The sequence below is a fragment of the Papaver somniferum genome, chromosome 11, assembly GCF_003573695.1.
Source record: "Papaver somniferum cultivar HN1 chromosome 11, ASM357369v1, whole genome shotgun sequence".
NCBI classification, from domain to species: domain Eukaryota; kingdom Viridiplantae; phylum Streptophyta; class Magnoliopsida; order Ranunculales; family Papaveraceae; genus Papaver; species Papaver somniferum.
Genome location: NC_039368.1, coordinates 25,970,679 through 25,997,322, shown reverse-complemented (window position 1 = coordinate 25,997,322; position 26,644 = coordinate 25,970,679). Strand labels below are relative to the sequence as shown.

At 36.4% G+C, this 26,644-nt stretch overlaps 3 protein-coding genes across 3 annotated transcripts; 1 reads left to right on the top strand and 2 right to left on the bottom strand.

Annotated features, from left to right (window-relative positions):
- Window positions 1-3,838: 3,838 nt before the first annotated feature.
- LOC113321282 lies at window positions 3,839-6,360 on the bottom strand. Its single transcript, XM_026569179.1, has 6 exons — window positions 6,269-6,360; window positions 5,956-6,021; window positions 5,270-5,708; window positions 5,008-5,088; window positions 4,857-4,892; window positions 3,839-4,768 (listed from the first exon to the last, which is right to left on the bottom strand). Exons 3-6 carry the CDS (start codon window positions 5,333-5,335, stop codon window positions 3,995-3,997), a joined length of 957 nt encoding a protein of 318 aa, XP_026424964.1. The 5' UTR covers window positions 5,336-5,708; window positions 5,956-6,021; window positions 6,269-6,360; the 3' UTR covers window positions 3,839-3,994.
- Window positions 6,361-6,611: 251 nt separating this feature from the next.
- Window positions 6,612-8,289, bottom strand: LOC113321615 (loricrin-like). Its single transcript, XM_026569515.1, has 2 exons — window positions 8,054-8,289; window positions 6,612-7,410 (listed from the first exon to the last, which is right to left on the bottom strand). Exon 2 carries the CDS (start codon window positions 7,404-7,406, stop codon window positions 6,711-6,713), a length of 696 nt encoding a protein of 231 aa, XP_026425300.1. The 5' UTR covers window positions 7,407-7,410; window positions 8,054-8,289; the 3' UTR covers window positions 6,612-6,710.
- Window positions 8,290-10,529: 2,240 nt separating this feature from the next.
- On the top strand, window positions 10,530-12,922 carry LOC113324236 (ubiquitin carboxyl-terminal hydrolase 12-like). Its single transcript, XM_026572555.1, has 10 exons — window positions 10,530-10,613; window positions 10,935-10,990; window positions 11,077-11,236; window positions 11,332-11,433; window positions 11,719-11,784; window positions 12,016-12,081; window positions 12,169-12,246; window positions 12,363-12,479; window positions 12,603-12,692; window positions 12,788-12,922. The coding sequence occupies exons 1-10, from the start codon at window positions 10,530-10,532 to the stop codon at window positions 12,920-12,922; spliced, it is 954 nt and encodes a 317-aa protein (XP_026428340.1).
- Window positions 12,923-26,644: the final 13,722 nt, after the last annotated feature.

Below are 26,644 nucleotides of genomic sequence, written 5' to 3'. Positions count from 1 at the left end.
ACAGCAACTTCACTCTGATACTTTCTCCTTCAATGGTCGTAAGTGGTATGTTATATATATATAGAATCGTTTTGAACTTTTAATAATTAATACTAAAAGTTGATCTGAATTTTGTTGCCTTTCTAACAATTTGTAATGATAATACTGTTGATGTATATTTTTGAACAGGAGAATGGTGATTAATCCCAAACCTAACCCAAGATATCTGACTCACTTAACAGTCTTCCTTTGCCCAGTCAATCGTACTGAATCTGTTGCTGCGGATTATACTCTGGCTATTATTGATCAAAAGGATGACTCAAGAACAGTGAAAAGAGGTTCGTTCTCATCTTTTATTGAATTATATGTCTGTATATGTGTGTGTTACTGATGACTGGCAATTAACGCTGCTGTTGTTGTTTTGATTTCAGAAAATTTAAGACATGAATTTAACAACAGGAACTTCTGTTGCGGGACATTCTTGGGTCTTAGTGAACTTCACAATCCAGACAATGGGTATCTCTTGAATGATACTTGTATCGTTGAACTTGAGATCACTAAACCGAAATCAATAGTAGAGGATTACCTTGATAACCTTAGTCCCGTGGATTCTATGTTCTTTTTGGCTCTTAGTTGTTTTCTGGTCTCTTATGTTGCCTGTGCTGCTTCAGTACTCATTGGGTCTTATAAGCTCCCTATCTATATAGACACCATATGGATTGCTAGTTTTGCTGCTACACTTGTTTCTGGCATTATTAAGTTTCTTCCTAACGACTTTGTTACTAGAGACCAAACGGTTCCAAGCAACATAGGAGAGAAAACAAATTTGGCACCTTCGCCTGCCAAAGGCGTCAAACTTGTATCGAATACAGATCAGTTTAAGGTTGCAAAGGCAGCATTAGAGAAAAAACATGAAACAGAATGCGAAAATCATAAATTCGTAGAAGAGAAAACCCAAGGGAAGGAGCAAGACAAGGCTTCAGAGACGGAGCCTGCGGGTAACCAAGTAGCCTCCCCAGAAGTTGGATTGGTGAAGCATCTAGGTGCTGGTCAAATCTTTGAAGGTGGGATACACAACAAGTACAACCAGGCCAAACTACTCTCAGATGGAGATGTGTTTGAAGAAATTGGGGGTTTCCTTGTTCAAAGAGCATTTGCATCTTTATACAAACAGATATGGTTAAAATATGGGCATATTGCTTCCAGCCATGTCTTGACAGCATCATCCGAATTGTCCTATATAATACAAATTGCGGCAGTCGACCATATAATGCATTCCCTTATGGATATGAGCTGCTGTCGATTCGTTGAGGTAACGTCTGAAATGATTGTTTTGTGGGAAGGTGATATAAAGACGGCTGATAATCTTCGATTTAACATTGAGTGGCTTCGGAAACACTTTGACACTGTAAAACAGGGTTTTGATGAGATGCAGAAATTGAAGACCACACTGCAGGAGGAAGTTCAGCCTATAAAAGATGCCAAGGCACAGGTAACCGTAGCAGAAGATGAGTTGAAGAAGGTTCAGGAACAATTAACTATCGCCAAGGATGAGTTAAAAGAGAAGATATCTGCCTTAGCTGGTAGAGTTAGTCCCATGACACTCTCAGAGTCGGAGTTCGAAATGTACTTGGAGAAAGGTGATACTCTTCTGTTTGATGGAGTGTTTTAGACTTTGGAGTATTTGAACTTTTAGAGCATGTTAGGTCTTTTACAATTTTCCTTAAATACATCTTCGGGGAGTAGATAAATTTTTCATTCCAGTAATCACTGTTTGAAATGGATATTATTATTATTATTATTATTCTTTAAAAAAAAATTCCATTAATGGGAGAACGATGATTACATGAAACTAGTTTGGAAGCCTAACAAGCTAGGCTCCAACGACATAATCTTGCCAAGGGGAGCCAAAACGGCGGACTGGGGGGCAAGCTAACAACACCTTCCATGTTAATTCCTGCAATGTTACGCCGTCGAAGACTCGAACCTGGGACCTCCTGAAACGCATCACCTTTGGAGAACAGGGTTGACCAGCTGAGCTAGGGCCCGTTATTATTATTATTATTATTATTATGTGAATTAATACACCTCTAATTTATTTCCTCGTATGCATATTATACTGAGTTTACCAACCGCAGAGTAAAAACTAACACCAACTACACATTATGCATTGGGAACCGTCTTGGTTTGCAGAAGTAACTCGTTACAGGGGCGGCATGGTTTATTAGAGGGGCAGCATTCTAATAGGACAAAAAAGATCATTATATGATCATTCAAGGTGTTCCTTATAAAAAAATATTGGAAATGACAAATTAACCCTCATAATTGATAATCTAGTTTAGTGATGATAATCAAGTTTAGTGTTAATGATTAATTTCAATTATATTAACTCAAAATCAAAACCAAAATCAGATTTTTAGAGTTAAAAAAAAAGTTTAGAGGAGAAGGTCAATCTCAATTAATTGAAGAAATTAACCAACAAAATGAAGAACCAGGACCTGAAAATGATCGGGTATACTTCTTAATTAGTCCCAACTAGCTTTTTGTTGTTCAAAGTTATCTAAAGTACGTAAAAAATTCAATTCTTTAACATTTTCAGAGCTAATTAGGGTTGGAATTTTGCTCATAACCAACCGTAAATCGAAGTTACGGTTCGTAAAAGATGAACTACCAACCGTAACTGGTTAAATTTGAAAAAAAAAAAAACAATCATAAAACCAGTTATGATTGGTAACCAAATGCTCGATACCAACCGTAACTGAGTTACGGTTCGTAAACTAAAATGGTTACCAAGCGTAACTGAAGAAAATTCTCAGATATAAGAACATACGGTTGGTAATTGAACTATTACCAACCGTAACAACATCAAATATCCAATTACGGTTCGTAATTGAGTTAAAATCAACCGTAACTCACATAAACCCATAAATTTCAATTTCAATTTTCATCTAAAACCCTAATTTTTGATAGAAATTAAACTTAAATCGAACAAAATAAACAAAATCGTAACTGGGTTTTCAAAACATACCTCATATAAGTCATTACACTACACTTGATTAATTTTCGAATCGTCGATTAATCGAAGACGATGAAATTTTGAGTTTTAATGGAGGTTACGGTTGATGGGAGGAGGAGAAGAGAAGAAGAAAGAAAACAAATTTTCAATTTAGCTTTGATTTAGGTTAAAAAATTGGGACGGTAATCTAGTTAATTTACTCTCCCTATAGAACATCCCATAACCAACTAGAGAGACATTACTATCACACTGCTGCCCCTCTAATAAACCATGCCGCCCCTATAACAGGCTACTTGCAGAAACAGCTGGGGAAAAAACACTATCATAAATAATACTCCCTCCGTCCCACCATTAAGTGACCTATTTGGTTTTTAATTTTGTCCCATCATTAAGTGACCTATATCACTAAACAAGGAGATATTTCTAAAATTACCCTTTTAATTGATTATAAGAAATATAAGAAATATGCATAATTTGATAGGCATGTTTATATTCGTTATGTATGTGTTTTAAAATGCTTTTCAATGGTATAAAGTTTGCGAACATCCGTGGTGTAGTTTGAGAGGTAAATCATTTCAAAATTTCATTTATTATTATCCATAAGGATATAATTGCAAAAAATGCTTCAAAATTTCTTTTTCGTTGCTTGCCTTAAAATTTGTGCAAACTTCAAGTAAGTCACTTAATAGTGGGACAGAGGGAGTAGCTTATAGATCAGCTAACAGGTCTTCAGAAGATAATCTGTAGTTTTGGTTGAGTATCAATAAAACAATGCCATTCAAAATTTATGTTTTTTTTTTTCCAGAATATGTGATTGTCCAAGCAGATTTCAACTGTCCTTCTATCGAACTACCCTCTATTACATGCAAAAAGATTAATCTTATACCTCACACAGCCTTAGACTACCACTTCTTTGTCACTTTTTTCCTTTTCCCCCTTCCTAAATTTGGATCACTATTCTCACCATTCCATGTAATTCTAGCTACTTCTCTTTCTATCTTACTTTTTATTCCTTTTATCATTTTCCAAATTTCCGTTCCTCTTTTCATCTATAATACCCCCAATGATGCTTCTTAGATCATCTTCCTGGCAGTTGCTTAAGATGCCTAGTAGATTATTACATGCCATTTGTGATGCCACTCTATCTTCGTATGTGTCTTCTCCCAAAGGGTTGTTGAAAGACTTGTTACCTGCATTGTTAATCAATAAAACACCAGAGCCAAGATTATGAGTTGTCATGCACTCTGTCTTTAGGGTAGCCTCGCTAATGTCCATCATTGGAAGGATTCTTATCTCTTCACCATCGTCTTCAGTAGCAGGAAAATATACTACCCGTATCTCATGTTGTTCTAAAATGCTTACCACAGGTTCACAAGGTGTGACCAGACTCCCTTCCATACTGTAAGGAGCAGAGGCACAACCCTCGGAAGGTCTCAGTGCAAAGTCAATCACACCCCACAGCTGGGCCATTTCTTTCTCCATCTCACCCCACAGCTGATCCATTTCTTCCTCATAATCTGACTTCTCCTTCGCCACAGGTTTCTCAACACCATAAGAGAATTTATATTGAATCACTGTCTCAGCCTCACTAAGATCAGTTTCTTTTTGAGAAGCCTCGTCTTCCTGATGAAGCATTTCACCTTTCTCCCATATAGTATTTAGCAAGAGATCCAAAAGGAAATCGGTCTTTGAAGCTTCTTTATGCTTCCTTGCCACATCTACTCCCTCATTCAATATCTTGGTTGCAGCCCCAACTCTTCGAACTGGTGATAACTGTTAAAAAGGGGGAATCCAAGTTGGTGAATAAGAGTTGGCATATTAATGGTAAAAGAAATGCAGAAACATCAAAGAAATCACCAACCTGTGGAACAGTATCTATGTCGATCTCTTCAAGAACCTATAAAAACCCAGAGGCAGGTAAGAATGGCGTGGAATGAATGAGAGACTAACAAATGAAAGACAACAAGATGATCAATTGAGCAGACTAACAAATAGGATTGTCATTTATTCACCTGGTTGGTGAGCTCTACCTTTTCCTCTTGAGCCCCATCTTTGTCCAAGCTCTTAGCAGTAGTTTCTGACACCATCTCAGTCTGCATTAATATTTTACAGATAATTAGCACCTAAAGAATAATACAAAAATAATCTGAAACAGGGACCCACTTCAAGAGAGCAAGTCAAGATCCATGCGAACATCTTGGCGATGGCCACAGTATATGAATAATACGAAATTAAACACAACTTTTTTACGTAAGTTATAATAATCATTCTTACAGGCATGTTGATATGCGAAGAAACCTTGGCTCTTTTACTCTTGTTTCCTTCCTCGGACATGAGCATCTTCTCCTCCGCCTCATCCTCCAAATCAATGAAAACATCTTCCTTTTCAACTTGAATATTGTCACTGGTCTTCCGTTCTTTCAGAATAGCAACACCGTCAGTATTATCTTCATCATATCCTTTTGTGGAAATGATATGACCTTTAGGGTCTGAGGATAACTGTTGAAAATGGGAAGCTTAAGTTAATTAAGTGTTGGCTTATTGATGGCGAAGAAACTGCAATGCACCAAAAAGACACCAGCCTTTGAAGCAATATCTACAGCATCTCGTTACAACCTATAAGTAAAATCCAGAGGAATGTGCTCATCTGGCTAGTGAACTCTTCTAGTTCCTCCTCAGCCTCTTCTTTGTCCAAGGACTTGCCACTCTTAATCTGCGGATAAGGAAAATATTTGTTAGAGATAAACATAACAAAATAGAACTTCCTCGAGCTTCACAAAATCTCAACTGGTTTGGCTAGCTCTTCAGTGAGTTTTTTTTCCTCAATCCTCAGTGGACTTAATAAACTTACAATTGAATATTTTTAGCTTTGGAAGGTAACAACTGAAATTCAGAGAGATGGCAACTGATAAGCAGCTTAACTAAGATATAAAGAAGTAAGATGGTTAAACACTGCTCACCTGGTTTGCCAACTCTACGGTTTCCTCTTCAGCCTTTTCTTTGTCCAGAGTCTGGTCACTGTCAATCTGCAAATAAGGATTCTACTGTTAGAGATAATTACTAACTGGTTTGGAATTTAGGTGAGTCTTTTTTTCTCAACCAATAATGGACCCATTAAGTACATACTGAACTAAATAATGAAGCAGAAAATCATCAAGCTTAGAACTTGTTACAGGACTTGACTTAGACCCATTTACTTCCACTAGAAATAACATTTGGCCAAAAGACAATATACAAAATACATGAATTATATGAAATTAAGAACATCCTTACGTGTAAGTGGTGCATCTTATCGTTTATGTTCACCTGGGGCGACTGCTTTGGGAATAGGCTGACACCTTCATCTCTTGTTCCCTTGTTTTGTTTCTCCGCCTTATGCTTCTCCTCCTCCACCTCCTCCACCAAATCAACAGAAATTCTTATTTTCTTAGCTGAATACGACCCACTTGAAGCACCCGAATCACTTCCTGCATCGACCGTTTGAATTGCATTTGCATCTCTCGAAGACCCACAAGTGTTCATAATACTCTTCCCCTTTAATGCATTAATGGAAGTACAATCCCTATCTTTGTCCCTCTCCACACTCCCTGTCTCCGCCTTTTCTCGTATTCTCCTCCACTCTTCTACTATTCTCACAATCTCTTCTTTTTCTGTTCTCTCTTTCTCCCTTTCTTCTCTATGAGTCTTTAACGGTTCTAACTTTACTCTCTCATAATCACTTTTCTGTCTCTCCATCCCATTTCTCCGTCTCCTCTTCTTCGTTTTCATCTCCATCATCTAGCAGAACAAACACTTTCTTACGTTTCCCTAATCTAGGCTCATTTCCCACCTGTAGAATGCCTTCTTGCACACAATTACCATCACTACTAATAGCAGCAGTAGGTCTCCCAACACCACCGACTCCTGATTCTTTATCCTTGTTGGTACTACAATCCCTTGCGAATGAAACCTTTCCACCCTTACTACTAGGATCAGCAGCACAACTCCCACCACCACAACTGCCACCTCCCATTTCAGAACCCTTGTTGTTGTTACCACATTCATTAGAGGAATTCCCCTTCCTACCACTACTACTGAGAGCAGCAGTTAAACTCCCACCACCATCAATTCCCAATTCATTATCCTTGCTGTTGTCACCAGATCCACTAGAAGAAGCACCCTTTCTAACACCATTACAAGGACCAGGACCAGCAGTACAATTCCCACTACCACCTCCCAGTTCACTACCCTTGTTGTTACCACATTCACTAGAAGAAGCCCCCTTCTTACTACTACAACCAGGAACACCAGAACCACCACCACCGCTGCTACTAGCTAGATTTATCTTTTTCTGTTCATATTGTTGTTTATAGTATGCAGCTTTTAGTGACCGTGTTCTCTTCGATATTGGCCTAGAGTAGAAATCCATCATATACCTAAAATCACACAAACATAACCAAAAAATTTCACCGATTCATACATAAAAGGGGTAATTTGCGTTTACCTCCCCTGGAGAAGATCATAATTTGAGTTACCTCCCCTACAGAACAAATATTAGTAAAACTTCCTCTCGTCACTTTTTCCATCCAAACCCGGTTAGCTGAGTCAGCTGCTTCGTACGGCTGGATGTTCTTAGGGGGGAGGTAACTCAAATTATGATCTTCTCCAGGAGAGGTAACTCAAATTATGATCTTCTCAGCTAACCGTGTTTGGATGGAAAAAGTGACGAGAGGAGGTTTTATTAATATTTGTTCTGTAGGGGAGGTAACTCAAATTATGATCTTCTTCAGGGGAGGTAACGCAAATTAACCCTATATAAAAATACCAAGAAAGACAATTACACAAGTTGAACAACATTAAACAGTAAAAATCATAATCAAAATCAATTTCTCTCTCAAAACCCATTTTATAATCACTCCCATACCATTAAAATCCAATTAAACAAAGAAAAAAACATAGAATTCCTACAAGAAACCGAGCAAAAAAAAAGAAAAATCCTACAAGAAGGATCAAAAATTCTAACAAAAAAAAATCATTTTCTTTTCTGAGAAATGCAGGTAAAGATTGAAAGGAAAATACCTTAAATTTGACCCAGATTGAATTTTCAGATGAAGAAACAGCAGAAACGAAGTAGTGTGACAGAGAAGAACCCAAACCCATTAAACAGTAACGCAAAATTCCTTGGGCGCGAAGGAAAATAAATGGATTTATGATGTGTTTGATGAGGCATTGATTGAACTCATCTACCATCGTTGCATTAACCAGCAGTGGTTTATGATATTCATCCATTGTAGGATGCAAAGTTTTTTTATCCAATTTAGGTCTAAACTAGAGAATACTAAGAATGTGTCGAGAAGGTCATAAATGCAGAGTTTTTCTGTTGGAGGAGATGCACACTTTGTAAAAGCTACAAATCGGTCAAAAGTTTGGTGTATGTCCCACTGAAAATACGTTCGCAATTCAACTGGGCATTTTTATGGCCAAAGGGCTGGGGCCTAGAGGCTTAAATAATAGAGGAAAGTCAATGCAGAGAAGAAAAAAAAAAGACCAAAAAAAAAGGGAAAATTATTTAAATACTTCTCAAAATTGGCCCCTTAAAATATACCTTTCAACATTTGAGCCCATAAATCATTTGGTTGATTGACAAACTTCCAAGCGATTCTACTAATTAGAGCTTGATTTATCTTGTTAGCTTCTTTAATCCTAGACCTCCCTGATCAATGGGTTTACACGGAAAATCAAAGGCTTTAATGTAGATTCCTTTCGAATTTGTGTGTTTCCCCCACTAAAAGTCCCTCTGCAGATTGTTAATTCTTTTCGTTATTTTTTTTCGAAAGAACAAAACATCTCATACTAAATATGAGCATTCTAGAGAGAACTGATTTATTCAGTACTAGTTTACTTGGTTGGGAAAGAATTTTTCCCAGCCAAGTTTTGATCCTTTGTTCCATCTTTTCGATAATATTATCGAAAGTTTTTAGTTTGGATCTGTCGATGAAAAGTGGCACTCCTAAGTGAGTGTCCTTTTATCTTTTTTATTTTCATTAGTCTACAAATGATGACCTGATGTTTGTTGTGAACTTTCTTACTAAAAAAGAGACCCGATTTCATGAAATTTATAACTTGTCCTGATGCCTTGCTGAAAACTTGTATTGCTTCTAACAAATGATTACAGCTAGTCAAATCTGCTCTTGTAAACAGAAGCAGATCATCCGCGAAGAAAAGGTGAGAGATGGGAGTAGCTTTTGGTGTCAGCTTAATACCTTGAATTTTTTTTCTGAGTTTCTAAGTGATTTAGAAACTAGAAAATACCTTCATACATAAGATAAATAGATAGGGGATAAAGGATCCCCTGTCTTATACCTCTAGATGGCTGAAATTCCTTACATGAATTTCTATTTAAGAGAACCGCAATAGAAGTAGTTGAGATGCACTGGAAAATCAATGTGCACCATTCTTCAGAGAAACCAAAAGCTTTTAAAGCTTTTATTAAGAAGATCCAATTTACTCTGTCAAATGTCTTGGACATATCTGTCTTAAGACCTATATTTCCTGTTTCTTTCTTACTTTTTTTTATAGAATGAACAATTTCGTGTTCTACAATGATATTGTCGGAAATCTGTCTAGACGAAAGGAAAGCCGATTGCAGGGGAGAAATGATGTTTTCAAGACTTTTTTTGAATCTATTTTCCATAAGCTTGGCTATAACTTTATAAGGGGTGTTGCACAAACCAATTGGTCTGTAATCATCAGGCGATTTTTGGTGTTTGGTTTTGGGAATCAAAAAGAGGAAAGTTTTATTTAGTTCTCTTTTAAGATTTTTGTTTTGGAAAAAGTCTTGAACTACAGCCACTAATTCATGAAATATACCCTTATTCAATTTTTAAATATACCCCTATCTTCTGAAAATTGGAAGCAACCGGCACAAGTTATTTTCAAAAGTGGACGCAACTTTATACAAGTTGACTCCAAAAAAGTTATTTTTTACCCCTCGGGGGTATTTGTACAAAATCAACAAAAATGGAGGGTATTTATAACATTTCCACGAGAAAAAAAACAAATCAAAAATTCAAAATTTACCAACAAAAATTTGACAACACCAAATTCTCAGTTATTTTTTTTATATATTAGTGATTAAGTTCCAAGCTCGTAATTAAATTCCAAACTGTTCAGCACCAAATTTTTTACAAATGAAAAAATAAAGAATGGGAGAAGGGAGTTAAGTTATTTCAGCCCATTTTTTACAATGATTAAGTAGCCTCTATTGCCTTTGATTTCCTGAGCTCCGATAAGTTATTTCATCCCACTTTTTGATGCATAGTAGATTTGGGCTGAATTATCAGCTTGTTATTTTAGAATTTACGAAAATCAACGTTTTTGGTTTAATCGAACCTTAGGACATCCAGTGGTTCTCGTTACTTCCCGCTCGCTTTAGGAAACTCCGAACTGCTCTTTAATATATACCAAAAACGATATCTTATTTTCTTTTTCCGATCACCTATATGAACCATTTATACCCTTCCTCTCCCTGTCGCTCTTTAGGGTTACATTCATCATGCCACCTCGTGGACAGAAGAAATCTACACAGCCGGGTGATCGTCGCCACCAAGTACCCACCACATTCAATAATAGACCACAGGTATGCCCCGAATCCCTGTCGTTTTTCTTCATTGAGATCTGCAGATATAAGACAATGTACCTCCTTTCGCTCCGTCAGATTCAATAACCATTTGATTTAGAGAAAATTGATCGGTCGTCTTAGAGAAATTCATTAATCTACGTTAGGGAAACCGTCTGCCCTCTTGCTCATGGAGAAACTAGTAGAAACTTCACTTTTATTTTAAACTGAAACTTCAAACTGTTTTTTTGTTTTCATGCCTGAAGCTTCATCTTCAGATTGAATGTTTGTTTCAGTTTCTCATAAAATCCTTACGTTTTAAAAAATACCGTTCTATCGTAGGTAGTTCACTTTCGGCGGCTGGAAAAACCCAACGAAGATGGTTTCTCTTTGGAGATGTAGGTACCTTCTTTTACTTTTAACATGTGCGAGATTAGCTACGTTATGCTGCTATAGTTTGTAATTTATTTATTTTTCATTTTAGGTCAGGGATGTTGACTTATGAAGATGTCACAAAAAGAATTGCTAGCCATCTTGGTCTGGATGATCCAAGAATAATAAGACTTACATTGCAGAACCCTCACTTTCGGCATCCTAAATCCCAGCCTATTCGCGACAAGAGTGTTGCAATACCTTACAATGAGGTAGTTCATCACCGGCCCAGACCTATACTTCCATCTTCTGAACTGTTGAACTTCGAGAGGTTGAAAATTTTAATAGTACTTCTTGTCAACTGCAGAAATCAAATTTCCTTTATTATGAAGTTCTCACTACACCTCTACAAGAACTGCCAGGTTCAAAAACTCTTAACGTCACTTTTCGCCATGCAATAAAGGATGAAGTAAGTAAAGTACCCGTTGGTTGATCCGTCTCTATCATTGATATTTTCAAGGCTTATGAAATCTGGATTCATTTTTCTCGGGTGTTCGTTTGTAGTACTACACTTCCGAACCTAATTACAGTCGGTTATATGATTAATGAGTTGAAGAATAGGTAAGTCATACAATAGTTCGTACATTCTCTCAAATTTATGATGTCTCTTAGTTTCAATGTTTTAGTTGTCATTGATGTGGCCATATATGTTAATCTTTCTGGGACACTAAACATGTGAAAAATTCTGAAACAGGTGGATCTGTCTCATCCAAATGCAGAACTTAGACTATTCGAAGTACAGGATCATAAAATTCGCAAGGTTAGTTTTGCAACTCCATAATTTTATCATTGTCGTACTTTGAAAAATGGAACTGATTTCTCATCTCACTGAAAGTATGACCTTGCTGGAAAGGGGTTTGGCTTGAAAATGTCGGCATCTTTCAAGACTCTAAATTAGTACTCTTCAAAGAAAGATGAAAGTTCTGATACTCTATCAGTTCCGCTTCGGTTCTTCTTGGTTGCCCATAATTTTCTTATCACATCCTTGCAGATTTATTCTCTTACTGAGCAACTGAAGGGAATATGTAATCCATACTGGACATTATGTGCAGAGGAGGCAAGTTACATATATGTGTTTTTTAGTCTTTTAGCTTTTGATGTTGAATTCTTTAAGATTTTCCCCTGACCCCTGGTTCATCGGCAGATCCCTGAGGAAGAGAAAATTTTGGGTCCTCTTGATCGCTTGATTTATGTTTGTCACATCGATGAAGCATTCCCAGGGGTAAGTGAATAATAAGTACTTGTATATCATAATTGAACAGAATCATAGAACTTTAAACTTTCTGTGGTTAAGCATTATTGTTCGACTACTAAATTCATGTATTATTATTTGGAAAGCAATTTCGTCAATATGGGAAGCCATTTTTCTTTGTGATTCACGGATGGGAGACTGCCGCTGCAGTAAGGATGTGCATACAAATGAAGCTGCAGATACCTGGTGACGAGTTTTCTAAGGTGCTTTCTCATTCCCTATGCATAATTGTTGTTGGTGAAGATATAATTTTATTGTAAACACATAGAGAAGTATCGGATGATGATTTAAATTAGTGATTCATCTTCTTTGAATTGTATTGCCAGTGGAAGTTGAAATACTATTCATATGGCAAGGGTCAGCAAACTAAAGTACTTTCCCTTGGAGACAACGCCATTGTTTCTAGATTTTTTCAGGTATATGTTGCTGATTTTTTTTTTCTTTTCCTTTCTGAAGTACTATCTGTTTACTTATAATGTAAATTGGCCTAACAAGGATCACCTCCCCTCAGGGTAAAAATCTTTATGAAAATTGTAGAGAGTATCTTTGCTTGGAGCACTTTGATAGGCAAAATCCCCTGCGAAAAACTGATGTAGCCAGTGCCAGTCTGGTAAGTTACAGCTTCTCAGAGTTGATTATCTTTTGAATTTGTTTGTGTCTGGAGCTACTTTTCTCGATCTTGCATTATCTAATGAGCCACATACGTTTAGAGAAGAAGAAGAAGAAAAGAAGAAGAGAAGAAGAAGAAGCAGAAAAGAAGAGAAGAAGAAGACGAAGAAGAGAAGAAGAAGAAGAAGAAGAAGAAGAAGAAGAAGAAGAAGAAGAATAAGAGAAGAAGAAGAAGAGAAGAAGAAGAAGAGAGAAGAAGAAGAAGAAGAAGAAGAAGAAGAAGAAGAAGAAGAAGAAGAAGAGAAAGAAGAAGAAGAAGAAGAAGAAGAAGAGAGAAGAAGAAGAAGAAGAAGAAGAGAAGAAGAAGAGAGAAGAAGAAGAAGAAGAAGAAGAAGAAGAGAAGAAGAAGAGAGAAGAAGAAGAAGAAGAAGAAGAGAAGAAGACGAAGAAGAAGAAGAAGAAGAAGAAGAGAAGAAGAAAGAAGAGAAGAAGGAGAGAAGAAGAAGAGAAGAGAAGAAGAAGAAGAAGAGAAGAAGAAGAAGAAGAGAAGAAGAAGAAGAGAAGAAGAAAGAAGAAGAAGAAGAGAAGAAGAAGAAGAAGAAGAGAAGAAGAAGAAGAAGAAGAAGAAGGAAGAAGAAGAAGAAGAGAAGAAGAAGAAGAAGAGAGAAGAAGAAGAAGAGAGGCTCCTTTTGAAGTAGTACAACATCACCAAGGCGTTGTTGACGAGAATTTTGAAGACGTTGGAGGCTTCAGTATCCAGAAATCGCAAGCTTTGTTATATAAAAAGATATGGTTAAAGTACGGACATATTGCTACGAGCCATGTTCTGAAAAACTTATACTCTACCCAAGTCACATTAGTCGGAGACATAATGACTTCCATTGTCGACATGCATAATCATCGGTTTTCTGAGGTTTCATCCACCATGATCGACTTATGGGAAGATAAGATAAAGATGGCCGAGAAATTTGAGTTCAATGTTGGGTGGCTTAGAGAATGGTTTGAGGGTGTTAAGAAGGGATTCCATAGTGAGCAGAAGCTAAATGCTGCACTGCTGGAGAAAGATCAGTCTTTACAAGCAGCCAAGGCAAGATTGATGGCTATAAACGATGAACTGAAGAAGGCGCAAGAGAATGTATTGGCTTTAGTAAACAATATTAGTCCGTTATTCTCGGAGAAGCAAATTTACCTGGAGAGGGGTAAACGCCTATTATATTTGATGGTTTGTTTTAGTTGCAAGTCTCAGTGAGGTATGGCCTTACAATTCAAGACATGAATCGTCAAAGAAAGAAAAGGGGTTATGGAGCTTAAAGCGAAAATGCAAGCGGATCTAGGTTTGCCGGTGCTGATGAATTTGTTCAGGTATGTAAATGACTAAATGTCATTTTGACGGAATCGACACCAAATAGCTGCTATTTGGGCTTGGTAAATCGGTATTATAACATATAGTTTGGGCCTTAAAGTTACCATGTAAAGGAACTAAGAATCCTATTTTGAGGCAATACCAAATGGTGACAAAATAGGGTCACTAAATAAAAAAAGTCCATCACCCCTTATCCACCCATTTTTAATAATGGCAAGTATATCCTTATTTAGTTAGTGTTAATGATTATGATTAGATGTTAATGATTGTGATTAACTAGTGTTGTTAGAGATTGATTAAAGTTCAGTAATTAATAGAAAAAATCTGATTTCTTGTGAGAGAGTCTGGGGCTTTGAGAGGAAGAAGAAGTGAAAAAAAACCTATGTTTTAGAGATTTATGAGAATTTTGTGATTCAAAATGGATGATGAGGAACTTTATGCTAATAATACACATGTATAATTGTATAAAATGTTTGGTCTCCTTTCTTTAGGTTGAATATTCATCAAAAAATTTGATTTTTTCGGAGATCCGTTTCGAGTTCGGCTGAAAACTAAAGGCCGAACTTTACGCGCGAGGAACCATTCGGTTTATAAATTTAAAACCGAACCCAAATATTTGAATTTTTGTTTATGGTTCGTCTCATTCGAACTCGTCGAATAAATAGCCGAACCTTAAGTTTATTTCATGTAAGCGAACTAAAGGAGACATTGCTAGAAACCTAGAATGATAAAGTTGAGAGGTGGGTTGTGCAACACCCCTTAATATCCACATCCAAGGTAGATGGTTAAGGGAAGGTTTCGTCAGTGATTTGTCCTCGGTCTTACTTGGTCTTTAATTTTGGATCTTAAAATTACATAAAGTGGAAATCCGTTGGTTGTTAACCTCGTATTGGGGTCTATTAGATAAACAAAATGGGGTCACCCAAAAATAATTTGTAAAACCCCTTAGCCAAATATTTTTATAAATGGTTAAACTATCTATGTTTGGTTGGGCCGACCGACAGGAGGGTTCGAAGGGAGGGAGTCCCTTTTGTGACTGCTTTTTTGTAAACTGAAACCTAATAAAAGAATGATTTTTTAGGGACCATGGTTTTTTTGGAAGGACCATGGTCTTATTAGGCCAACCTCCCTATATTTATAAGGGATGTCCTAAATTTAGGTAAATACACATTTATCCTTTACTTTAATTTAAATTAAAATTAACCTAATAACTATATAAATATAATCATATACATCTAATATAAATGAATATATTATCAAAATCAAAATCAAAAACAAAAATAGGAGGGGAATCGAAATTTTTTAGTTTTGAAAATAAATAAATTATTCTCTTCTTCTTCTCTCTTTCCTTAACGTTCCTCGTTCAATTGAAAATTATTCTTTTCTCATGTTCTTCTCTTCTTCCCCATTACTTTTAACTGAATAGATATCGTCAAAATAGGGTTCATATGGAAGTTACAGTGCTTTGTTCGGTTAGGACGCGTTTCACAAAAATCCTAGTTTCTTAACCGAACTTCCTGAAAGGAAAAACACGAAGAACAGTGTGGTTCAATAGGATTTAAAATTAGGTTACCGAACTGCGAGTTCAGTTGGTTCGCAAAAATTTCTAAAACTATCTAGTAACCGAACTCTACCCATATTACAAAAAGAAGAAAAAAATCCAATGTCACCGAACTGTGCTATTTTTCCCACTATGTTGAGTTCTCATTCAACCGAACTTTTCCCACTCTGTTCGGTTGGTTCGCAAAAAATTCTAAAACTAGTTAGTAACCGAACTCTACCCATAATACAAAAAAAAAAAAACAATGTAACCGAACTGTGTTATTGTTCCCACTATGTTGAGTTATGATTTAACCGAACTTGTCCCACTATGTTCGGTTTGTTCGCAAATTTTTTTGACAAATCGAACTCTTCACTAATTGCATACATGTGGAGTTCGGTTAGATATGTTGTTACGTTAAAGTTTGCGAACCAACCGAACATGACTCTGTAAATCCTATAAACAAAGTTCGGTAACATGTCTGTTAATCGAACGACTAAAAACCTCCATTAAAGAGCGAGTTCGGTAACCAGCGTGTTTGGAAAAAGTAACCGAACTACACTTTCAGATGAGTTCGGTAACCTGTTCTTCACATAAGGTAACCGAACAAGCCCAAATCTACTCTAAAAATTTACATTTTTTTGAAAATTTGGAGCAATTCAACCAATATTCTCTAAGTTTGAAGCATACCTGGATACCCAAATATTGTTCCTCCGATTGTGGTTAGTAAAATCCATCGTTTTCATGTTTTCCTTCTTCATCTTCTTTAACTTTACTCTCTCTACTTCTTTTAAAAAAAAACCATCTGAGTTTTTAATGTCACTAATTATCTTTAACTTAATCATTACCCAAAATTGATTAGGAGGGTAATTTAGGTATTAATATAAATATCTAGATAAGGGGCGACCTAGATTTACTTCTAATGTCTTACCCAAAATAAAACCATGGTCCCCATAAAAAAACCATGGTCCCCAAAAAATCGTTCTAATAAAAATGTTCAATTTGATAAAAAGATTGAATTTGTTGAGGTTTTTTTTGGTGAAGTTTTTTCACATAATTCCTTATGTTTCCTAGTTTTCCTTATGTATCCTTTTCTTTTAGGGTTATAATTGGAAAGCAAACTTTAATATAAACATATCTAAAAATCTGTGCCTTGGAATTTTATAAATTTTATCTCGTTGGAAAGGTTATATAAAAAATCTACACAAACAACAATATCAAATTTAGAGTTTTTACGAAAAATTCGGAAGTGTTTATCATTTTAGGCACAACTTTAGAAAATTAAATGTATATCCATTATGCAAACCAATGTAGTTGATCTCGGATTCCGGTTTGTCTTGGTCTCGAACGAGACACTGGTTCAACGTTGTCTCAGGGAGATTCCGTTTTCAAATCTCGGTGTAATTTCGGTTCCAATTTTTATATATACAATTAGTACATATGTTAAATATACAATGAAATATATCAAATTAGCTAAAAATAACAAATATAACTAATAAAACACAATAGTAGAAACACCATCATTATCTAAAAGTGAAAACAAATACTATCAAACATTGGTCCAGGAAAACAAATGAACAATATACCATCTTAGAAATGTACTGTATAGTGTGTACACGTCTCTTCATCCATTCAATCCTTTGAGGATTCCCTCGTGTCTTCATCTGCATCGTCTATCTATCCAGCTTCGATGTTCCGCAATATACCAGATCATCACCTTCCTCCAACACACGTCAGAACTACTGCAGAATGATCCATCTCCATCATATTTTCGTTTATTGCCAATACAAGCAGCAACCCACATCTTATATTTCCTCCAACGATCCACTGGTATATACACGAACTCGAGTTCAGTTCGAATAAACTTCATTACCATTGATCACCGAGAATATGATCTCATGAGTAACATCGTTATCACTGCCGATGGCAGCATCATCACTTCTCAGTCTCGTCTCCAACATCATCATCACGAGCTCTCCATCAGCAGCAATCGATCACTAATGGCAGCTGCAAATGCCATCGATGTCATCTCTGCCATACCAGCAAACCAAGCTCGGTTTAATGGCAGCAAAACCCTGTTCAATATATTCCCATATTGGACTCAAAAGTCAAACCCATCACCTTACTCTTAGGATCAGTTCAATATATTCCCGTATCGGATGATTCTAAACAGACCGAGAAAGTAGACTACACCAAAACAATATCTCACTTTTTGTCTCACAATTTTTTTTTTGTGGTCCCACTGGGCCCCGCGGAGGACAGCAGGGGTCCTATTTTATGGATTTGTTGTGTCTATCGGTTTCCGTATAGTTTCAATCACACGGTTCACCGATAATTTTTGTTACTAAATACCCTTATCTCGGTGACTTATTTCGGTTCATCTCGGACGAGTCAACCTGAGTGTGACTGCATGTGGAGGATAACTTTTAATTAAGTCTTAATGAGTTCTATAGTTTCAATTTAAGATTGAAGTGGGGTGTAGAAGTAAACACTCTTGATGGAACTCACCTATCTGAATGAGGAAGTGGGTCGCTTCCTATGAGAATGGAGCCGATTCTCTAGAGCATTCTGAGAAACAAGATATTTCCATGGCCAAAATGGACAAAACGGCACAAACTTAGCAACACTTGGAGGATATCATGCATGGATGTTATTAGAATTACACCAAACTCTAGCAGTTCAAGACATCGTGTTCACTGTCTAGCTAGTAGTTCCGGTAACTTCTCAGCAAGGTTCAAGACCTCATGGACACCTTTGCCTAAATGGTATTTTCCGTACTTTGATTTTTCGTTATTTACCGAGATTTCATTCATGTGGGGGATTGTTGGAGAAAATGAGTTATTTAATAAATGGATTTTTGGTCTTGGTGTGGATTGATCTCATGACCTAAGGGTCTAAGGATACTCACTCATTTTTGAGTGAATGAAATGGAACCTTTAGTCCCACATTGTGGAAAACTAAAGAGGTGCTCCACTATATAACCATGTGTTCATGGATATGTTGTAAAACAGTGTGGGTGGAGCGGGTGGGGCGAAAAATACATGTTTCGACCCATGCCCATGCACGTATAGCATGCACCAAGTTCCTCTTCTACTAGTATTTATTTTTGGCGAATTTTTCTTTAGGAAATTAATTCCAAAAATATTTTCTTAAGAGTTTTATTTGTGGGAAATTCCTTTTACGAGTTTTACTTATTTTTGAAGAAAACCAAAACCTAACTTGATTTGCAAGTATCCCATCCTATAAATATGACTCGAAATTCCGTTTTCAAAACACACAAGCAGCGACTATCTCTAGGTCTACTTTTCTTCTTCTTCTTGTTTTTTGTGCGGCGTTTTACTTTTATCCCTGTTGTTGAGTTCAAGAGTGGGTAACTTGCGTTATGCTAACTCAAGTTATATCGGGCAGTCTTATCCTGGACAGATCTTCGCACGTTGGGGTTTATCATTACTTCAGAGTATACCCGCGAACTAATATGTTAAGGACGGCTTGTTGAACCTGTGATTCTTCCCTCTTCAATTTGTTCATGGTAGAGTTTTTTGATACGGTTCTTTATATCTATTGTTTGGTACATCTGACGTTTCCTCTATTGTTGCAAAATTCCAACAATCTTAACATATTATTATTCCTTGTAACAATGGGCAAGAACGACGTTGAAAGACCACAGAAGTTTAACGGAAAGGATTTCAAGAGATGGCAATCCAAGATGCTATTTTATCTAAGCCATCATGAACTGGATTATGTACTTGTTCCACATGATGAATTGATGAATGTTGAAGGTTTAACTGAGGAGGCGATCGAGTATAACAAGAGGTGTAATTTCCTCGCGAAAAATCATATCATGAATGGTTTGGAAGATGCGATGTATGATTTTTACAATGTTAAAGAAAATTTCAGTGCTTATGATTTGTGGACTGCGTTAGAAGCAAAGTATCAAGCATAGACTGCAGGGAGCAAGAAATTTCTGGTAGCGAAGTTTATGGACTTCAAGATGACGAATGATAAGCCTGTTGTTGATCAGTTCCTCGAATTTCAACAGATCATTAATGAGATTCTTGCTGAAGGTATGGTCATTGATGAGACGTTTCAAGTATCTACGGTAATTGAGAAGTTACCATCTTCTTGGTCTGAGTACAAGAAAAAGCTAAGACATGAAACTGGCGAGATCAACATGGTTGAATTGGGAAAGAAAATTCAAGTGGAAGAGATGTTGTGCACCAAGGACAAGAACGTGTCTTCTGCAAGGGACATGAGTAACAAAGCTCATATGACTGAACACAGATCTTCCAAAGCTGGAAAAGGTGAGAGTAACAATCGTAACTCTAAGCGTGGTCCTCCCAAGAAAGGTATGTTTCGAAAACCAGAGTCTAGCATTACTAAAATTAAGAGTGCTTGTTATGCGTGTGGAGTTACTGGCCATATGGCAGTTCACTGTAGACATCGCAATGACAAGAAGGATAATGCTAACTTGGTTGAAAAGAACAAGGACGAGTTTTCTGTTGTAGTATTTGAAGTTAATTTGGTGACCAATGTGATGGATGGGTGGGTAGACTCTGGAGATACCAAGCATGTTTGTGGGAACATAGACCTGTTCACCTCCTACCAGAGGGTATGGGAAGGCGAGAAACTCTATATGGGTAACTCATCTGCATCAGAGGTTGCAGGAAAAGGAAAGGTCGGCCTGAAGCTCACATCTTGGAAGACTCTCACATTGAATTAAGTTCTTCATGTTCCATACATCTGCAAAAATCTTGTTTCTTGTTCTGTTTTAGATGATAAAGGTTTTAAAGTTTCAATTGAGTCTGGAAAACTTATAGTAACTAAGGGCAATGATTATGTGGGTAAGGGTTATAAGAATGTGGGTCTTTATAAACTTAATGTAACTTATCCTGGAGTGAAATTGAATGATTCTTCTGCTTACATGTGTGTGTCATCGAATGTTTGGCATGGTATACTTGGTCATGTAAATTACAAATCAATGCATAAATTGGCTAGCGTAGGCTGCATACCCAAATTCAATTTAGATAAAAGTCATAAGTGTGAGATTTGCGTAGAATTTAAGCATGCTAAGAAATCATTCAGTAAGAATGTCCAGAGAAACACTAAACCCTTAGAGTTAATCCATTCAGACCTAGTTGACATGAATTCAGTTCAAACTAGAGGTGGTAAGAAATGGATATGTATTCACTCTAGCAGGTGCATCTGTATCTTGGAAGAGTTCCAAACAGACATGTATAGCTCACTCAACTATGGAGTCGGAGTTTATTGTGTTAGATAAAGCAGGAGAGGACGCCGAATGGCTAAGAAATTTTTTAGAAGATATTCCTCTCTGGCATAGGCCTGTGCCAGCTATATCTATACATTGTGACAGCAAATCTGCAATAGGTAGAGCTAAGAATAGATTCTACAATGGAAACTCTATGCATATGCGTAGAAGACATGATTCTTTGAAATTACTAATCTCAACAGGTGTTATTTCCATAGATTGGACAAGGTCCAAGGAGAATATCGCGGACCCTTTGACGAAAGGTTTGTCCAAGGAGATAGTTAGTAAAGCATCGAAGGGGATGGGGATTAGGCTCAAATAATTAAACTTGCCATGAAGGAGACTCAACCTTGCTGACTGGAGATCCCAAGATCAAGGTTTCGAATGAGACAACTAATTTGTGGTGGATAAAGGTAAACACTATCAGAGAATTTCATTCTCTGTCCCTTCCCTATGGTATTGATGTGATAGTGTGACTGCATGTGGAGGATGACTTTTAATTAAGTCTTAATGAGTTATATAGTTTCAATTTAAGATTGAAGTGGGGTGTAGCAGTAAACACTATTGATGGAACTCGCCTATCTGAATGAGGAAGTGGGTCGCTTCCTATGAGAATGGAGCCGATTCTCTAGAGCATTCTAAGAAACTGGATATGTTCAGGGCCAAAATGGACAAAACGGCACGAACTTAGCAACACTTGGAGGATATCATGCATGGATGTTATTAGAATTACACCAAACGCTAGCAGTTCAAGACATCGCGTTCACTGTCTATCTAGTAGTTCCGGTAACTTCTCACTAAGCAAGGTTCAAGACCTCATGGACACCTTTGCCTAAATGGTATTTTCCGTACTCTGATTTTTCGATATTTACCGAGATTTCATTCATGTGGGGGATTGTTGGAGAAAATGAGTTATTTAATAAATAGATTTTTGGTCTTGGTGTGGTTTGATCTCATGACCTAAGGTCTAAGGATACTCACTCATTTTTGAGTGAATGAAATGTAACCTTTAGTCCCACATTGTGGAAAACTAAAGAGGTGCTCCACTATATAACCATGTGTTCATGGATATGTTGTAAAACAATGTGGGTGGAGCGGGTGGGATGAAAAATACATGTTTCGACCCATGCCCATGCGCGTATACCATGCACCAAGTTCCTCTTCTACTCAGATTTATTTTTGGCGAATTTTTCTTTAGGAATTTAATTCCAAAAATATTTTCTTAAGAGTTTTATTTGTGGGAAATTCCTTTTACGAGTTTTACTTGTTTTTGAAGAAAACCAAAACCTAACTTGATTTGAAAGTATCTCATCCTATAAATATGACTCGAAATTTCTTTTTCAAAACACACAAGCAGCGACTATCTCTAGGTCTACTTTTCTTCTTCTTGTTGTTTTTTGTGCGTCGTTTTACTTCCATCCATGTTGCTGAGTTCAAGAGTGGGTAACTTGCGTTGTGCTAACTCAAGTTATATCGGGCAGTCTTATCCTGGACACATCTTCGCATGTTGGGGTTTAGCATTACCTTAAAGTATACCCGCGAACTAATGTGTTAAGGATAGCTTGTTGAACCTGTGATTCTGCCCTCTTCAATTTGTTCGTGGTAGAGTTTTTTGATACGGTTCTTTATATTTATTGTTTGGTACATCTGACGTTTCTTCTATTGTTGCAAAATTCCAACATTAAGAAGGGATACCATAGTGAGCAGAAGCTAAATGTTGCACTGCTGGAGAAAGATCAGTCTCTACAAGCAGCCAAGGCAAGATTGATGGATATAAACGATGAACTGAAGAAGTCGCAAGAGAATGTATTTGCTTTAGTAAACAATATTAGTCAGTTATTCTCGGAGAAGCAAATTTACCTAGAGAGGGGTAAACGTCTATTATTTGATGGTTTGTTTTAGTTGCAAGTCTTATTGAGGTATGGCCTTACAATTCAAGACATGAATCGTCAAAGAAAGAAAAGAGGTTATGGAGCTTAAAGCGAAAATGAAAGCGGATCTAGGTTTGCAGGTGCTGATGAATTTGTTCAGGTATGTAAATGACTAAATGTCATTTTGACGGAATCGACACCAAATAGTTGATATTTGGGCTTGGTAACTCGGTATTATAACATATTGTTTGGGCCTTAAAGTTACCATGTAAACGAACTAAAAAACCTATTTTGAGGCATACTGATTTTTTTTAGGCATACCAAATGGTGACAAAATAGGGTCACTAGATAAAAAAAATCCATCACCCCTTATCCACCCATTTTTAATAATGGCAAGTATACTTTTATTTAGTTAGTGTTAATGATTATGATTAGATGTTAATGATTGTGATTAACTAGTGTTGTTAGAGATTGATTAAAGTTCAGTAATTAATAGAAAAAATCTGATTTCTTGTGAGAGAGTTTGGGGCTTTGAGAGGAAGAAGAAGTGAAAAAAATCTCATGTTTTAGAGATTTATGAGAATTTTGAGAATTTTGTGATTCAAAATGGATGATGAGGAACTTTATGTTAATAATACACATGTATAATTGTATAAGATGTTTGGTCTCCTTTCTTTAGGTTGAATTCATCAAAAATTTTGATTTTTTCGGAGATCTTTTTCGAGTTTGGATGAAAACTAAAGGCGAAACTTTACGCGCGAGGAACCATTCGGCTTGTTTATGGTTCGGCTCATTCGAACTCGTCGAATAGATAGCCGAACCTTAAGTTTATTTCATGTAAACGAACTAACGGAGACATTGCTAGAAGCCTAGAATGATAAAGTTGAGAGGTGGGTTCTGCAACACCCCTTAATATCCACATCCAAGGTAGATGGTTAAGGGAAGGTTTCGTCGGTGATTTTTCCTCAGTCTTACTTGGTCTTTAATTTTGAATCTTAAAATTACTTAAAGTGGAAATCGGTTGGTTGTTAACCTCGTATTGTGGGCTATTAGATAAACAAGATAGGGTCACCCAAAAATAATTTGTAAAACCTCTTAGCCAAATATTTTTATAAATGGCTAAACTATCTATGTTTGGTTGGGCCGACCGACAGGAGGGTCCGAAGGGAGGGAGTTCTTTTTATGACCACTTTTTTGTAAATTGAAACTTAATAAAAGAATGATTTTTTAGGGACCATGGTTTTTTTGGGCGGACCATGGTCTTATTAGGCCAACCTCCCTATACTTATAAGGGGTGTCTTAAAGTTAGGTAAATACACATTTACCCTTTACTTTAATTTAAATTAAAAATAACCTAATAACTATATAAATCTAATCATTTACATCTAATCTAAATGAATCTATTATCAAAATAAAAATCAAAAACAAAAATAGGAGGGGAATCGAAATCTTTTAGTTTTGAAAATAAATAAATTATTCTCTTCTTCTTCTATCTTTCCTTGACGTTCCTCGTTCGATTGAAAATTATTATTTTCTCATGTTTTTCTCTTCTTCCCCATTACTTTAACTGAATAGATATCATCAAAATAGGGTTCATATGGAAGTTACAGTGCTTTGTTCGGTTAGGACGCGTTTCACAAAAATCCTAGTTTCTTAACCGAACTTCCTGAAAGGAAAAACACGAAGAACAGTGTGGTTCAATAGATTTTAAATTAGAACTGCGAGTTCGGTGGGTTCGCAAAAATTTCTAAAACTAACTAGTAACCGAACTCTACCCATATTATAAAAAGAAAAAAGAAAACCAATGTGACCGAACTGTGCTATTTTTCCCACTATGTTGAGTTCCCATTCAACCGAACTTTTCCCACTCTGTTCGGTTGGTTCGCAAAAAATTATAAAACTAGTTAGGAACCGAACTTGTCCCACTATGTTCGGTTTGTTCGCAAATTTTTTTGACAAATCGAACTCTTCACTAATTGCATACATGTGGATTTCGGTTAGATATGTTGTTACGTTAAAGTTTACGAACCAACCGAACATGACTCTGTAAATCCTATAAACAAAGTTCGGTAACATGTCTGTTAACCGAACGACTAAAAAACTTCCATTAAAGAGCGAGTTCGGTAACCTGCGTATTCGGAAAAAGTAACCGAACTACACTTTCAGATGAGTTCGGTAACCTGTTCTTCACATAAGGTAACCGAACAAGCCCAAATCTGCTCTAAAAATTTACATTTTTTTGAAAATTTGGAGCAATTCAACCAACATTATCTAAGTTTGAAGCATACCTGGGTACCCAAATACTGTTCCTCCGATTGTGGTTGGTAAAATCCATCGTTTTTCATGATTTCCTTCTTCATCTTCTTTAACTTTACTCTCTCAATAATTCTACTTCTTTTAAAAAAAACTCATCTGAGTTTTTAATGTCACTAATTATCTTTAACTTAATCATTACCCAAAATTGATTAGGAGGGTAATATAGGTATTAATATAAATATCTAGATAAGGTGTGACCTAGATTTACTTCTAATGTCTTACCCAAAATAAAACAATGGTCCCCACAAAAAAACCATGGTCCCAAAGAAATCGTTCTAATAAACATGTTCAATTTGATAATAAGATAGAATTTGGTGAGGCTTTTTTTGGTGAAGCTTTTTTACATAATTCCTTATGTTTCCTAGTTTTCTTATGTATTCTTTTATTTTAGGGGTATAATTGAAAAGCAAACTTTAATATAAACATACCTAAAAATATGTGCCTTGGAATTTTACAAATTTATCTCGTTGGAAATGTTATAAAAAAATCACCACAAACAACAATATCACATTTAGAGTTTTTACGAAAAATTCGGAAGTGTTTATCATTTTAGGCACAACTTTAGAAAATTAAATGTACATCCATTATGCAAACCAATGTAGTTGATCTCGGATTCCGGTTTGTCTCGGTCTCGAACGAGACACTGGTTCAACGTTGTCTCGGGGAGATTCCGTTTTCAAATCTCGGTGTAATTTCGGTTCCAATTTTTATATATACAATTAGTACATATGTTAAAGATACAATGAAATATTATCAAATTAGCTAAAAATAACAAATATCATTAAAAAACACAATAGTAGAAACACCATCATTATCTAAAAGTGAAAACAAATACTATCAAACATTGGTCCAGGAAAACAAATGAACAATATACCATCTTAGAAATGTACTGTATAGTGTGTACACGTCTCTTCATCCATTCAATCATTTAAGGATTCCCTCGTGTCTTCATCTGCACCGTCTATCTATCCAGCTTCGATGCTCCGCAATATACCAGATCATCACCTTCCTCCAACACACGTCAGAGCTACTGCAGAACCATCCATCTCCATCATATTTTCGTCTACTACCAATACAAGCAGCAACCCACGTCTTATATTTCCTCCAACGATCCACTGGTATATACACGAACTCGAGTTCAATTCGAATAAACTTCATTACCATTGATCATCGAGATTATGATCTCATGAGTAACATCGTTATCACTGCCGATGGCAGCATCATCACTTCTCAGTCTGTCTCCAACATCATCATCACGAGCTCTCCATCAGCAGCAATCGATCACTAATGGCAGCTGCAAATGCCATCGATGTCATCTCTGTCATACCAGAAAACCAAGCTCGGTTTAATGGCAGCCAAAACATGTTCAATATATTTCCATATCGTACTCATAAGTCAAACCA

Excerpts from the sequence above, each read along its gene's own strand:
- LOC113321615 (XM_026569515.1), bottom strand. The coding sequence starts at position 7,406 with ATGATGGATTTCTACTCTAGGCCAATATCGAAGAGAACACGGTCACTA.
- LOC113321282 (XM_026569179.1), bottom strand. The coding sequence starts at position 5,335 with ATGCTCATGTCCGAGGAAGGAAACAAGAGTAAAAGAGCCAAGGTTTCT. Across the intron at positions 4,893-5,007 it reads AGGTAGAGCTCACCAACCAG|GTTCTTGAAGAGATCGACAT; the intron begins GTGAATAAATGA and ends GGGTTTTTATAG. Across the intron at positions 4,769-4,856 it reads ACATAGATACTGTTCCACAG|TTATCACCAGTTCGAAGAGT; the intron begins GTTGGTGATTTC and ends CCTTTTTAACAG.
- LOC113324236 (XM_026572555.1), top strand. The coding sequence starts at position 10,530 with ATGCCACCTCGTGGACAGAAGAAATCTACACAGCCGGGTGATCGTCGC. Across the intron at positions 10,991-11,076 it reads GATGGTTTCTCTTTGGAGAT|GTCAGGGATGTTGACTTATG; the intron begins GTAGGTACCTTC and ends TTTTCATTTTAG. Across the intron at positions 11,785-12,015 it reads AGGATCATAAAATTCGCAAG|ATTTATTCTCTTACTGAGCA; the intron begins GTTAGTTTTGCA and ends ACATCCTTGCAG.